This window comes from Calypte anna, chromosome 5A (genome assembly GCF_003957555.1).
Source record: "Calypte anna isolate BGI_N300 chromosome 5A, bCalAnn1_v1.p, whole genome shotgun sequence".
Taxonomy (NCBI): Eukaryota; Metazoa; Chordata; class Aves; order Apodiformes; family Trochilidae; genus Calypte; species Calypte anna.
In genome coordinates, this window is record NC_044251.1 from 12,093,626 (window position 1) to 12,110,082 (window position 16,457).

At 36.4% G+C, this 16,457-nt stretch overlaps 1 protein-coding gene across 1 annotated transcript in view; it reads left to right on the plus strand.

The window, feature by feature from the left end:
- FMN1 (formin 1) overlaps positions 1-690 on the plus strand; it is a 135,842-nt gene extending 135,152 nt beyond the window's left edge. The window contains exon 17 of the mRNA XM_030452021.1: positions 324-690. Within this exon, the coding sequence (XP_030307881.1) occupies positions 324-368 (45 nt within the window). The 3' untranslated portion in view covers positions 369-690. The remainder of the gene's footprint in view (positions 1-323) is intronic.
- The last annotated feature ends 15,767 nt before the right edge of the window (positions 691-16,457 follow it).

Here is a 16,457-nt window from a genome sequence, read left to right on the forward strand (position 1 = left end):
CTTAGATTCACATGAATTAGAAATATATTTGGTTTTCTCTAACTGTGTGAGTCTTCAAAGAGCTGCATATTTTTAAAGGTACATAGGATTTGACATGTGTTTAGCTAAAGCAAGCTCAGTTTTTCTACTCTGAGTAATGAACTCATTCTGAGCCGTCCTTGAATGCTTCAGGTGTTGATTTCATTTTTAACTACAGAAAGCTGATCTAATGTGACTTTTTTAGTACTTCTTGGTCTTCTAGACCAAATGCTCATGCCAACTTGAGGGGAGATGGAAAATTATAGATCAGAATTATAATAAAACTCTTCCCTTTTATTTAACAGAAAGAAAGACTGCGTCAGAAGGAAGCCAACGTGACTGCCAACTGAGAAAAGGAAGACAAAACCAATATGGTGACTTCATACCTTGCATGATATTTTCCTACACCCATGCCCCAAGGAGCACCTTGTGTTAGACACTGAATTGTGCTTTGCTGATCTGCTCCAAGACAATCCACTAGAGACTTTTCAGTTCTTTCAGAGAGGGTTGTACATTCAGTGGAGGGAATTCTGAACAGGTTTTTATGGGAGAAGATAAAATTATTTTCTGTAACTCTTCCTTACATTCCTGCTTAAAATGCATCTGGTTGTTAATGGTTATTTAAAGTACTCTGTGAATAATGTATTAATATGGAAGAGCTAAAACAAGTGTTTTGGATGCTGAGTTAAGTGCTGACTAACAACCTGTAGGTTATTTACAGGGCTTTGTGTAGATGAGAGCATATATGCCCTTCAGCTCACAGAAGACTCTTCCATCATGCTTTTTGTTACTTCATCAGTAACTGAGCTAAAATTGACTGATTCTAAATAATTTTGCCATATCTAATTATTGGATGTGTCTTTCTAAAACTGATTAAATGTAATTATAGATTTATGCTGTATTTTACTATAAATATTTTTATAGAAGCTTCAGCTTATGCCATACATTGAAATTGAAACAATATTTTGCACATGAAAAGGATTAGCTTCAAAAGCTTTAGTTTTATGACTGATGGCATAACTGGTTCATTATTTTTATGGTTTTAATCTAACATTTCCTAAATTTTGAGCTTCAAAAGAAAAATTACAAAAATGTATATTTTTATTCCAGTATATATCTGAAATACCGGTTCCATTAAGTGGTATTAGTCATTCATATACAACAATATATCTCCATGAATTTACACATTTGCCATTAAATCTCTGGCTTTCAATTCTATTGAAAGCTTTCTTTAAACAGTGAAAATCTCACTCTAAAATACATTATGAAGCCTGCCTTGTCCCTCTGTATTTCTATGAAGAATGCATCCATCATACATACATATATATATTGATATATATATATATGTGGAAAAAAATAATTCTAAGTAAAACTTGAGAAAGAAATGATAGTGTCTCACTATCCTCTAATGCAATAGCCATTGCTGGTAAAGTACAAAAGTCTGGAAAAAAAACCTGCAGAAAATTAACTGTTACTTGAAGATTCTTATGGTATTTTAAGGATTTGGATTCTTAGAAGGAGAGACCTAGAAGCAGAATTTATTTTAAGATAAAACAGAGAAGTAATTTTTAAATTCAAGTAGGTCATGGCCTATAAATAGGGACAGTAAGCTGGGGAAAACACACTTCTGCTTGCTGTCCATAAGGGAGGGAATAATAATGGTTTCTGAAGTTTGTAACAAAGAGAAATAAGGTGAAGAAAAAAAGTACAAAAAGGTAATAGGGGGTTAGTCCTTTGTTTAGAAGCTGGAAGAAATATACGTGAGACAGACATGGATTACCTGTAAAGCAATTACACAGAGAAACTATGATGAAACCTAAGGCAAAGTCATCCCCAGAGATCCCCATTCATTAAGTACCTTGAAGATTTCATATATTGCAGGTTTCTTAAATGAATACCTTTCTCATTCCTGCATAAATAAAAACAAAGAGTCAAGATTCCCTTTATGTTTTGGAGTTTCTAGCTACTGCAGGAATACAAGATGTGTAAGCATAATTTTATGAATACAGTCAATAATCTACCAGCAAAATAATCTGATTTATAGTTTGACTATTCCCATTGCAGGGAAATAAATTCCAAAGATAGAAGTTTTTTGTCTTCCACCAAATGATAAATTACATTGATTTCCAATGTTATTAGTGATAAATAACAAGAGCAATAATGCCTATAAAAGCCAAAGAACAGCAAGCAAGGGAATTCTCATAACTGTTTAAGCAAACAGGTGTTGAGTTTTGATATGGTTTTTATCTATGGTGAATATCATGTATATTGTCATTTGACTTGATCAGGAATTTCTCAGAGATGTTTTATTTGAAATGTTAATCATCGAGGGTAGCACTGTTTGTGAAAAGGATTGCTCTTAAAAATTCTCATTAGAAATATATTACAGAAAAAAGTTTTTAAGTTATTGAAATATCCTGTTTAAAAATTTCTAAATGTGAAGTTTAATTTTTCAGTTCAAATTGACTTTTAATTTTGAAATGTTGAAAAATGTATATAAAAAGGGATTAAAATTAAAGTTATTGACATAAAGTATACCTTGATCAGATTTATAATTCTTTTTTCAGATTGTTATTTTGCTGCAGTTTTGAGAATTTAGGCTATTTCTTTTGAAGATTCAAAAGTTACATAGCACAGAGACACTGTTTCTTCCTCATCTTTGACCGTAAAGATTTTCCTCTAAAGAGGTCTTGATTCCAGCTTTCCCATTTCTTAAATCCTCTACTACTAGTGAAGATATTTTTAAGCAAAAAAACCCTAATTGAGTCAGACTGTTTGATTCTTTATCAAGTCTTTAAGACTCTTGGATGGAATTCGTCAGCTCAACATCACACTCACACCCCCAGTGCCACCCAAAAGTGGTTCCAGACAGTGCTGGAAGTGACAGTGGTCACCTGCTGACCTGAGAGTTGTATGAGAAGAAATATTAACAGATGTTCTGTATCTATGTAAGCTGTTTAATTATGAAATATTTAGACACTACAGACATATCAAGTGGGCATCAACCAGCATTCATCCTGGGGTCAGCAAGTGTCACCAAAAAGTTATATTGTAGGCTTGCATTTAGTTTGGTGCCTGACTTTACCCTAAGCTTGCTAGTCTGGGGGGAATAAAAGAACAGGAGAAAAGAAAAGAAAAAGATGGAATGGTACACAAGTGTCTTGGCATATATCTGCATGAATGTCAAGGAAGTAGAAGTAAGGAACAGACTAAGTGAAGCCAAGCAGCAATAGGCAGCCAGTTACAGTTTTCCCAACTATGTAATTTAAAATACCTCTACACAACATTGAAGTCACGTCTGTGACCACAAGTAGATGTGGCTTAAGAGGGTTTTTTTCTATTTTGTTTCGTTTTCTGCTCTTCAGTTGCTGCCAAGCTTCTCAAAGTCTGTAAAGCAAAGCACTATTAAAACCCATATTACTCATATTTTAGGTGCTTCTTACCCAAGATAACCACAAACATTACTGATTTACAAATTGAATTATTTGGAAGAATTCAGTTTAGATGAGTAAATAATAATTTGTGAAGTGCTCTTTACCTTATTTACAACATCACCATTTAATGATTTTAAAATGAAAGACTTCTTAGCATCTTTGAAATATTTTGACAATATAAATTTTATTTTTATGTTTTTATTAACCTATGAAAACCACCCAGATGCTTTTCCATGACTAATCTATGTACGTCTTTTACCAGATACTTTATTGTAGGGTTCTAAACGTGCAGATTTTATATTAATACTTTTGTATTTAACTTAGAAAATTTTTGCAATAAACCAGAAATCGTGTGATCCTCAGTTTCTGTAAATACAGAAAATGAGAATAGATGGAAAATTCAGAAAACAGAGAGAAAAATAAATGAATATCTTAAGTGGTTGTAGTGGAAGACTGTTTACCTATTTAATAATACTATGATCCTTTCCTTTTTCCTTTCCTTTCCCTTTCCCTTTCCTTTCCCCTTTCCTTTCCTTTTCTTTTCCCTTTTCCCTTTTTTCCTTTCCCTTTCCCTTTCCTCCCCCTCCCCCCCTTTAGGAGTTATTAATTCTAGTTAGTGAATTTCAGGACTCACAGTCTGAAGATTGCTCTTTGCCATTCTTCTTTTGAAGATAATCTTAGTGCTTAAATGGTTCCTTGAATCAGCAAATTAAAATATAAATAAATCAATATAAAAATTAAAATACCTAATAGTTTTTTGTGACTTTAAATTTTAAATATCACAAAAAAAGGTGATGTAGAACAACATAATACAGGAAACTATTGCCAAATTACAAAGGTTTGAATTTCAGATTATGAATTAGTACCTGTCTGATTCATCTTGTGGTATTTACAAGGCTGAAAATTTAAACACTGTGGATTTCAATGCTGGTTTAGAGATTCTCAAGCTAGGTCTGAGAAAACTGGCATTTTTGGATTGTGCAACATGAAACCCCAGAATCACAGGAACCCTGGTTCCCTAGTATTTTTCCAAGGTTTGAACATTTACAAGGGAGTTTACCTTGGGTGCAAATAACATGATTCAAAATGTAAATAAAACTCTCTCCTCTAAGTGAATGATTGGATACGACCCATTAATATCGTAACAAATATCTTCACTGCTCAATAGGGTTTGAACCATTACTCTTTTATGCAATTGTTTTAGAGGTCTAAATTTTACAAGCAAAACTGGCAGAACTCTTCAGAATACTTGGGTTTGCAAGTTTTTTCAAAATGTCTGCAAGAACTTTTCTTTCTTGTTTTGGTTTTTTTGGGGTTTTTTTTGTTTGTTTCTTTGTTTTTAAGATTTTTTTCAATCGAAACGATATTCTTAAGAACATTTCTAAAATGGATGTTGGGTTTTTCCACTTGTTAAAACTGTGCTACACCTAAACGCTGTGGTATTTTCAGTAAACTTGGCAAGCTGCAACTGGCCTTGAATTATTTTGATTTGATACCTCATAGAATTCAAGCTTTTAAATTAGGGCCTCTTTGTAAAACGTGAGCACTGGCTACAAGAGAACATTTGTTATAAGAAGCAATGAAGTAAAAATGCTGCATGGATAAGGCATGACCTTCCTTGGAGGACATTGCCAAGTAGCATTTCCCATAGTGTGGAACAGCATTGCATTTCTTGTGGTTTGTTTTTGCCAGATATCATCTTGGCATAAATTAAAGGCAGCAACTTTTATTTTCATTAGATGTTGGTTAATTTTGTTTTATGTTTCGTCACTTCATCTTCAATAACCTAATATTGAGTCAATAGGAAGCTTTTTGAAGGTTTTTATAGTGTAAGTGCTTATATATGCAAGTATTTTTATTTATATAAGTATTCCTGTGGCCCACACACTGCAAAATACCTATAGAGAACTTTATGGGGCAATGGAACTGAAAAAAATCTTTTAGAATCCTCGTACAAAAATTATCTTGAACTGTACTTGTATGGGACATGGATTTAGTTTCTCTGGTTGGTGTCTTCACTGCAATTACAATTAACTGAGGCACAAAATAATCCTAAAGATGGCAAGTGGGGTGGTTTTTTTGGATACCCATTAAACTGTGAAGTTTATATGCTCGGTGATAAGCTCAAAGTCCTGAGGAAGAATGGCACAGTCAGATTCATGTGTTATATTGACACACAGCATCCTTATAGATTAAGCTCAAGTAACTTTAGAAAGAGGAGCTGGAATACCTGTTTGCTTTTTGGTAGTGATTTTTTAATCTTTTTTTTGAATCTTCAAGAAAATTTTTGTGAGTCTGTGAATTATGCACTTGAAAACTTTATGTGGTACATTTTCTCTCTGACTTCTTCCAGAGGCGCCAAACTTGCAGTTCAGTATTTTTTTCTTTCTTATTTGGCATGCTGTAAATATATTGCATTATAGTTGGACAGTCGTTCCTCCTGAGCAACTATCCACAGACTTAGAGAAACTAAGGAAACTGTGTAGAGATTAAAGAATATAGCGCTATTTCCTACTGCTTAGAGCATCAATAGTCAGCAAATGAACACATATATTGTATAGCACCTGATGCTTATTTCTTAAAGTAGTTTAAGGAATATATTGCCGTTAGCAGCTAATAACTATAAACTGGATAAAAGCCATGTTCTTATTCTCATTTTTTTCTCTTAATTTCATTGAGTTTCTGTGACGTGGGTATCTTCTAGATTTTAGGAGGAAAGATACCATTTTTTAATAAATGAAAATGGAATAATTCTATTCCAGACTTCTTTTATATCTGATAGGAAGATGAATGAATAAAACATTTATTTTCACTCCACAGGAAAACAATCCTTTTAAAATTATTATTATTCATTTTATACAGTTTTCCATTTTGTTTTACAGACCAGTGTGTTTTAGAACATCTGTAAAGAAATTAGAAGGTTCAGCTATGAATTTCATCTCTTAAAGATTCCCTGTAAATGTTCAAAATCAAACTAGCACAGGTAACTCCTCCCCTGTCATCAGTTTTCCTCTGCACTTAAAGCATTCCCCACTCTATCTAAAAGTAAAGTCACCTACTTACTAAACTGGTTGCTAGAGGTCCAAGAAAAACTCAATTTTTGGTTAAGGACAGAGCAGTTCGCTTCCAAACCGCAATCGAGCTTTAGGTGGCTTTGCTGTGCACAAGCTGAACCTTCAGAATTCACCTAAGTTGAACACAACTCCGTTTCAAAGGGTTAGACAATCAATACAGTGTTTGCATGTAATTTATGTTACCTGTCACTGTATGTGAAGAAAGCCTGTTTCTTTCTCTGAGGAGGAGGAGGCAGTACTTGGGCACTTAATTATATAATTGATTTCTGCTTGATTCCAGACCAGAAGTATGTCTGATATGGATGATGTAGCTGAGTGTTTTGGCATTACATTTTATACATATTTTCCATCACTTATCCAGGGGCCAAGTAAAGAGACTCAGTAACATACTTAAAATGAAACTGTTGCTAAAAAAAATAAAATAGCCACTGAAACAATACACAATTCACTATTTCTTTCTAGGGGTTTTCATTTGAAGAAGTCCATACTCATGTAACTGCTGTTAAAGTGTTGGGTTTTGTTTATTTGTTTGTATTAAATGATGATATGTTACCAGATGATCAAGCCAGCTTGCCTTGGACAAATTTCTATGGGGATGTGAGTGCTAGTCAAGTAAAATCCTGTGTGCCTGCTCTACCAGTCCACTTGTAACTAACATAGCCTGAACAGTTCCCTCTGCACATCGCTCAGAAAAGGGAGAGACTTGACAGGGAAATTTAACTGATTTTTCAGATGTCAAGTTAAGAAAATGAATGTCAAATGAAATATGGTTTTGTCGTGTTGCACTGGTTTTGAAATGTCAGTGATATCTGTGGCAGAGGAAAACTCCCCCTCTGTGTCAGATGGGGTTGGATAAGGACTTTTTGTTTGTAAAAGCAGATTCTTGTAGGAGCTCTCAGCAAAGAAGTGAATGCCCAGCTGATGAATGGCAATATGTTTCCCGGGACAATCAGTATTATTTATATGCACATTTATTATAATGACACTTTGTTTTTTGGGGGCATATCAGCCTTAAGAAGGAAAGGTTTCCCTGTCATTGTACTCAGCTGCTACTCTCTGTTACAAGCTAAAAGTTCACCATAGTCAGAAATGACAACGCAAGAATGAAGCAATATTTTTGGGGGAGGAATCAGAGGTGGCCTCTGGAAAGTGTTTTTAGTAAGATTATAGTGTATTTTCAACTTTCATCTAGTTATTTTGTAAGTTTTTTAAATTTTTTTTTTTTTTTTTAGTTTTTCTTTCCAATCATTTTGAGTTGAATAGTTGCACTAGTGAATGTTCTTCTTGTTGGTACTCTTCACTCTCTGCTTTCCCTGAACTCAAAACTGTCAAAATACAGGCTGCTTCGGGTGTTTAACGTCTCTTTGAACATGTAGCAAAGTGGCAAATCCTCTGGCAATGCTCTGAGTATTCTCTGTGTACCTACAAGTTTCACAGATTTAACAGGGTTTAGGTCTCTGATGTCCATGCAGGATTTGCTTTAATAGTTCTGCTTGAATGTTCACACATACACCCAGCAGTCGTTTTGCTGTCATTTGAATTGAGTTCAACTTTTGCATTTTTCATCCCACAAAATGTACAGCAAAATAGTGTAATATAAGTATGTTTTAAGTTTTTGTTTCCAGGAATCAAACTCCTTTTGGTAGTTCTTGACTAAATATGTAAGCTAAACAGATTCAGGTGCTTCCCCTTCAGGTGTGTGTGTATGTGTGTGTGTGTGTGTGTTTCTAGTATGTATCTGAAAGCTTAATTTAAAAAAAAAAAACAAGATGTGCACATGATTAACTTTGTAAAAGTTATTGTAGTGGAATGGAGTATTTATTTTTAAACTAAATTAATAAGGAACCATTTACTGTAAATAAAATACTATAGTTTCTTCCTCAGTATTTTTGTTCATTTTATCAATTGAATTTTTGGATACAAACTATAATGTTGAGATTCTTGAGGTTTCTGTGTGAATAATTCTGTCTAAATAATGTTTTTTATTTCTACTGCTTTAGTGGTCCAGTTAATATTTCACATTCAGCTGTGCTGGTTAAAAAAGACAAGCAATGTTTGGGGAACTGCAAAGAGTTCAAATATGTGCTTTACTAATGTAAATTTCTTGGAAGTTTTTTTCATAGATGTTGCAGGAAGGGTTGCGTCTGAACCAGTGCACACACACATCTGGGGATGTGGATTTCCTTTTGTTCTCATACCACTATTGGCACCTTGCCACATTTCCAAATATGTAATAGTGAAAAGCTTTTCAATGCTTTTCAGTAACTTGGAGCATACTGGCCACAAAACGGTACGAAAAGTTTTTTGAAGGTATGTGTCAGCCATATCTTCCTACAATAATATTTGGACTCCATTATTTAAAGGGGAAAATGTACAAGTTACATTCTAGTTTTATCTATATTTTCATAGAAGCGCAGAATGGCTACGGGTGGAATGGACCTTGAGGAGCATCAAGGTCCATTCCACCTTGGAATGTGGGAATGGACCCCCCTGGGCAGAGACACCTCCCACTAGATCGGGTTGCACAAGGCCTCATCCAACCTGGCCTTGACTTCCAGGGAAGGGGCATCAACAGCCTCCCTAGGCAACCTATTCCAGTATCTTACTACCCTCATGGTGAAGATTTTTTTCCTAATACCTAACCTAAACCTCCCCTCTTTCATTTTAAACCATTACCCCATGTCCTGTCACTGCCCTCCCTGGTGAAAAGCCCCTCCCCAGCTTTCCTGTAGCCCCCTCATGTGCTGGAAGTCTGCTCTAAGGTCTTCCCAGAGCCTTCTTTTCTCCAGGCTGAATAGCCCCAACTCTCTCCAGCCCTCTGATCACCTTCTTGGCCTTTCTCTGGACCCTCTCCAACAGGTCTGGGTATTCCCAAAGCTCCAAAGCTGTACGCAGTGTTCCAGGTGTGGTCTCACAAGAGCAGAATCAAGGGGCAGAACCACCTCCCTTGCCCTGCTGGCCATACTTCTGATGTTGTTGGCTTTCTGCTCTGCAAGTGCACACTGGGGGCTCATGCTGAGCTTCTCATCTGTTACAACCCCTGGGTTAGATTCACAGAATTAAGTAATTTCAGAGATGCCTTGTTTCATACCAGTAAATATTACAGACATTTATCTCCATGGGAGATAAAAGCAGAAAATTCTTAAATTATTTTATTTATAAATATGCAGATACACATATATGCATATGCATTATTTATTATTATATATGTATTATTTAAAAGTACATTAAAATCTTCATAAACATACACACCTCTAATATGAGCTACACTATTTATGCAGCAAAAGAAATTAATCCAGTCGTAGATCTGATATCTATATTTCAGTAATATAATGAAGTTTTCAGGCACCTCAGTTCATGAAAGGTTTGTTAGCATAAAATCAGTATTAAAAGGTGGAATTTTGTAGCTATTGAAATAATTTAAAGCCAAATGAGCTGATGACAACAGTATTTGAGATGTGCACGTCAGAAAACTTTAGTCAAAGCAGACTTGAGATTTCTATGTGTAATCTCTTTCATGAGACACATCCCAAGGTGCTTTGCTAAATGATGAAATTAACAATGCAAATATTGATGAATACACCAGGTCAAACAAAGCAGTCCTTGGTCTTGGGAGTTCCGCTACCGTAAGTCAACAAACCAAGGGATTCCAGATGCAAGAAAAGTCCAAGCTGCAAAGCCACCCAAATAGGATTGCTGCCCTTCATTTCCTGCTACAGTTTTGGGAAGGGTAAAAAAAGTGTTCCGAACAGTTTGCAAGTCTCAGTTTTGCTTTCTGCATGTGTTGCATCTCATTGTGTCTCCTTGCCCTACATTTTTTTTGCCTTACAAACAATTTTTGTCACGTTCATAAATGTACCAAATCTTTTCCTTAAGGCAGTGGCTGAGCAGGTGTGGGGGCTTCAGGAGTTTCTGGTTTCTTTGCAGGCTATCTACAGTATGAACTACTGCTGGAAGAAAAGTTCTTCTCATATGGGCAATTCCCACAAGAAGAGTTAGAATTTTTCAAGTTTGGTCTTACAGGACTGTTTCATCTGTCCCTGACAAGAGAAACTGAAACTCCACAGATCACAGCTGAAGACAGGCTCAAAAGAAATGAGTGGTGATTTAACTTTTACAACTTATTCTTTCTGAGTGAAACTTGTTTAGTCATGCTGGGCCTTCATGAAAACCCTCTGCAGCTTCTTAAAAAGAATGTGAAGGGTGAGTGAGGAATAATTTTTTCAATCGCAGTGTGTTATAAGACTTTTTTTTTTTTTTTCTCTTTCACATTGTTTCCTCTTTGTAAATTTTTCTGTATTCTTTCTTCCTCTCTGTTTAAGAGACCATTGCTAGTTTCATGTGCATTTATCCAGCTCCAACATTTGTTCATTGCTAATAATGAAATTTATTCAAACTGTAAATTCCAGGACTGCCATTTGGAATGGCTCCATTAATTGATCTTCAAATTTCTCAGCCAGATTATTGGGCATGCTTGTAAATATTTGTACTAATACTTACAAATTTTTATTTCAGACTCCATTAGTCACATAGTCATGCACAAAAACCTACCACACAATTCATAACTAAACAAAATAGTGCAAATCAACCAGAGAATTCTACAATTACATAATTAGCTGAACAGTAAAATTTGAAATATGCTTCGTATGAAAAGTCTCACCCACAAAGGGCCATAAAAAGCAAGCACCAAAGGACCACATGTGTGAGTTCTGGGGTACATTTTTAAATTCTGATGCCTACATTTTTTATCTTTCACTTCCCTTACTAACCTCAAAAACTGCAACATTATGATGTTTGAAAGTGCTCTTTGCCAATCTCACATGCAGCATCTATAGCAGTAGTTTGCACTGTGGAGTGGTTATGAATAAGATGTGTGCTGAGCCCTTTTTTTCTTTTCTTTTCTTTTCTTTTCTTTTCTTTTCTTTTCTTTTCTTTTCTTTTTTTTTTTTTTTTTTTTTTTCCTTTTTTTTTTTTCCTTTTTTTTCCTCACTTTTTTTCACTTTTTTTTTCTTTTTCCCCACTTTGAGCATCTTTTATTTTTGGTGAAGATGATGAAAACTGGTAGTGGTAGTTTTAAATGTGATTCAGAGCAGTCATAAGGACCCTGTCTTTGAGACATGCAACAGTTTTATGCAAGTAATCCAAGGAGCCTGTGTGTTCACAATGTGGGGTAATAGGATTTTATTTATAAATCACAAAATCCTTTCAGATGTTGGAGGTGTATGCATTTCCAAATTATGACTCCTGAGGGTCTGAAGTTCAGTGACTTCTAAGGAATTCAAGGATTAAAGATCTCAGTACTTTAAAGAAATCACAATATGAGATGTATTCTATGACTACAGGAAGTAGTTCCTAGAGGATGAATAGGAGACGAGTTGAGAGAGAAGGTGTTTCAGCATGTGGATTTTGCTCTCTTTTTTATTCTGGTTCAAAGTCATCATCAGAAACACTCTTATAATCATCTTACCCCTCCTTCACCTTGAATGATGCATTCCAAAACTTCAAAATGATGATGTGGATCCAAGATTCGTTTCTGAGGCTGCTTCATGCACACAGTTCTAAAGTTTTCAGCTTTCTTGCTTACATACAACAGCATATTTTTAGAAGTTTTCACAGTATCACAAGAATACATCTCTCTACTCATTACTCTCTGATTGGTGATACTGCCACAGAAAGCAAGTTATGGGACCATACACCATGTTCTGACGACACAAAAAGAATGCCTTGAGATTTCAAAAGAAGTTTCCCATCTCTTTCTAGTCTTAAGGGGCTTCTAAATTATCAAACCAAATCCATCTGCTAGCCTATTGTCAAACAATTCCACTAATAAAAAACGTGAAGGGAAACCAGAGTTTCCAGAAGCTGAGAAAAGAGTTAAGATTCTTAAAACAGAACAACTCACATATGAATGCAAAAATCCTATTCTAAGCCAGGCAGGGAAACTGGATATTTCCAAAAGCAAGATTCAATATAAACTTGCACCACACTGTGATGCTAGCATGTCCTTTCCTCTAAGCAGTACTGGATTGACCAGCTGAGAATCGGTCACCTTTCTTTAGGAGACATTTTTTTGATAGAAAAGAGGAAAAGGCAATATTAATTCTTAAGTAATGTGAGCATGAGAAATCTGATGCTAAACTGCCCTTTTTGCTCCTGGGATTGTGTTTAGCTAATTCCCAAGGCATCCTTCTGAAAATGTATCCTTTGGGCTGAAGAAAAAAAAAAAAAAAAGCAAAAAAAAAAAAGGGAAAAACCACCCTCTTGGACCCTACTGTTTTAGTTCCCTGTGTGAATCTTCTGGTTTGATTTAGGAATGTGAGGCTTGGTTCCCATGTGCATTGTTGTTGTAGTATTTACTTTGGAAGGAAAAGTGAGTATATGGTTCACACCTTAACCTTGTCAAGCTTCCCCCTTACCAACTGGAACTGACACCACGCAGATTCTGAAAGGAAAGGCCACAGCCAAAATTAATCATAAACATTAACCATAAAATATTACTCCTGACCTTACCAAGGGGCAGACCTCTAGGAATAACATCCTGCTCCTTAAGAAAATAACATCCCTCTCCAACTGAGAGGAGCAGACGGGCTGCTCTGTGCATGACAGCCGTGCTGACCTGTGCCTCAGGGAGTAACATCTGATTTCAGCTCAGAGGGCAATCAGCACTCCAGGCCTTACATTATGGAAGTCCTTCCCCAAACACAGCCCTGCGTGGCAGCTTTGGGAGCTTGCACCGTCTGCATAAAATGGGTCCTGTCCAAGATTGTGCTATAAGATTAGGTTTTTATGCAAAGCCAAACAAACCCAAGCTGAAGCTGGAAAAACTAGAGCTGCCATCCCAGCTTTCAGGCTGTTTGGACCTGGATGAAAACTGTATATTTACTTCACATTGTGGTAACAGCAATGAGCCCTGAGGAAAGACTCCAGTCTGTAGCTCCTTTGTAGCATTTCACTTGAATAGACTCTGTGCTCAATTTATTCTTAAAGGCACCATCCACAGACTGGAGAACTTATTTCCATAACTATCAGGCAGTATCCTCAGCAGCAGCAAATTGAATTAATACAAACTGCAGAAATATGAAAAACACAGAGCCCAAACTTATTGCCCAATACTGATTTTATTTGGAAAAGAAAGGGTAACTTCATTACAAGTCACCAGAGATGAGACTTCTAGGTGTCTAAATCAAGGAAGACCTGCAATATTGAATGAAATATTTCCTATATATCACAAAAAATTTAGGTGTGTGAGCAATTCCCAGGAGATGCTGATTATACTGGCACTGTCTGTGAGAGATTTCAGCAGGAGGCTCTCGAATTTATGTCAAGGATGCCCTGCAGACACACTGCTGATATTTCCCTCTTCTCTGAATTCATTCCCTTGCCAGCAAGGACAAGATGGAAGTGGCAACCCTGCTTTTGCAGGGGCTGCCCTCAGCATAAATGCCCTCCTCAGCATCACCTTCCTGACGTGTTAGCTCCAGATGGAAACCCAGCTGCTGTTGGGACAGTCAGGTTAAGTGTGAAGACAACCAGGGAAAAAAATGGGAAGTTGTTCCTAAATGTCTGTGTGCTCAGGAATGATGTGATGTGATTGCTATAGAATATTGAGGGAAAATTTCCCTGATAACCTTTGTTTTTCCTTGTGCTGGGACAGAAAGCAGGTTTTGTCTCACCCATTGAATTTGCTAACAAGAGAATGAACTTCAAGTTTTTGCAATTAAATTCTTGCTGGTAACGATGTTTGTGATGTTAAAGCTTCTCTGGGATTTCTCTGCTACACTTGCCATGGTAAGTGAATGTGACAGATTTGATAGAGATGGCAGAGGTTACTACAGTGATAAGTGCCTTAAGGTGAGGATTTTCACAAGAACTGAGCTGTACTTGGTTTGTACTTGTGTAGTCTATTCCTATCTAACAAATATAAACTGTACTCTACCCAGAGGGCTCACTGCCCACAACAGAATACAAGCTGAACACACTCCCCCTTTCACTCCCATGCCAGTGTGTCTCTCCTGTTATTTATAAGCTATTTATACACATTCTGACAGCAGACTAGACCTCATCTTTAAGATCAGTACCTGATGCTCATATTTCTTCCCTCTTGCCCTCTGTTTCTCTCCACCATCCATCATGCTGACTCTTACTTCCTATCCTCTCCTGTGAAATAGACACTACCTTCTTTTTTTCACCAACAGTAAAACAGATCAAGGTGGTTCCATGTGTTGGGAAAGATAAATGTTGAGGCTAAAGTCTTTCCTTGTGTGGCTTCCATGAAATTTCATTGGGTAGCAGTTGCACACCTCTCAACCGTGATGCACAAAGGCTGGTGTTGCAAAAGATTTTTGGAGTCTCATAACATCGTGTCTGTTTAGGAAACCAGGGCTTCTGCACACCTCTTAATTGAAATCAAATGCCACTGAAATCTCCCTGTGTTTTGTGACTTAGCTGTCCAGTCTCTCTAAATAGGCTCTTCTCTAATGGTTCAGGTGGTACATTATGTCTAAGAAAGACTAAAAAAACGTGCCTTGGAATTATGCAGAGTATTTCAGTGCATTTGTGTTAAATAAAGATGGTAGATTATATTAAGGATGTTTAAGCTCTGGAGAGCTAGCAAAGTTAGGGAAGAAAAGATGTGAAGACGTATTTGAACCTAAGGCATTTCTCACTGGGGGACATTTTTGCTTTACCCAGCTTTTCTTTTGGGGTGAGGTAATGGGAAGTCTTTTCACTTGTCACAGTAACACACTAGGAAGAAAGCAATATTTATTACCATGTATCACAAAATCACAGAATCAGAGAATGGTAGGATAATCTTTTGTACTTGGTAATGAACTGAACTATTTGGCTCTGAAAGAAGGAGGTTTGCTTTTGGTTTATGAGGGAACTCATCTTGGTGGTAGAGTCGAAGAGAGGCTGTTGCCTTTTGGTGGCCCATCAACACTGCCAGATTACAAAAACCTGCCCGGGTAGCTGTTCTCTCAGCTGGCTGAGCAATGGCAGTTTCATTAGCAGGCGTAGTTCTGAATTTCCTTCAGAGGAAAACTGACTCTGACTTTTTGAACTTTCAGAGTGAAAACAATTGTTTAGAGACATCATGCGTGGATCTAAGGGACAGATGGCTCTGAATTATGCCAGAGAATTATGATAAAACATTCAAGCTGCATACCAGGATATTTTCTATTTGTTTCTTCTAAATTATTGTCCTTGCTCTACCGTTTGTTCTCAGTCTCACTTGCTTTTCATTGTTTCACAGTAATAGTGAATACACAAGATATTCTGCTTGAAACCTGAGGCCACTTAGTAAGCAGCCATAAACTGAGGTCAGCTCACATTCACAGAGCAGTGGCCTCCTTGAATGTGAAGATCCAAACTGAAGGTAAGGAATTTGGGTGCCCATTGGATGTTATGGTTTCTCAGTGTCCATTCAGAGGCAGCTCTCCTTTTAAAGCATATTCTGTAAAAAAATAATCCTAAAGCCAACTTAACGGTGAAATTAAAGATCTGCATAGGTTACACTCCAAATGCGAGGGAATGGATTAACTTTTCTTTCAACTCCTGCCACTATATGTTGATTTAATATATTGTCTTGACTTTTAATAAGGTTATTGAAAGATAAAAGCATATAAGGAGCTGTGCCACAGATGCGACAGTCAGAACTTCATATGCAAAATAAAAAGAGACATTATAATAAAAAGAAAATTGAATGTTGCTTGTATACAATCTGGCATTGTTTTGATGCATAAAACAGCAAACACTGTTCCACGCTGAGGTTTTCAAGAATGTCTTAAGTATACAACGCTTCTGATGCCACCCCAGTTGCCTATATATAGATCTGTCTTGTGTAAAGAATTTAAAAAGCATTAGAATGGAGAAATCAAAGAGACAATAAATTTTAAACCAATCTTATTGTCTGCAGCCTAAAGTGTTATTA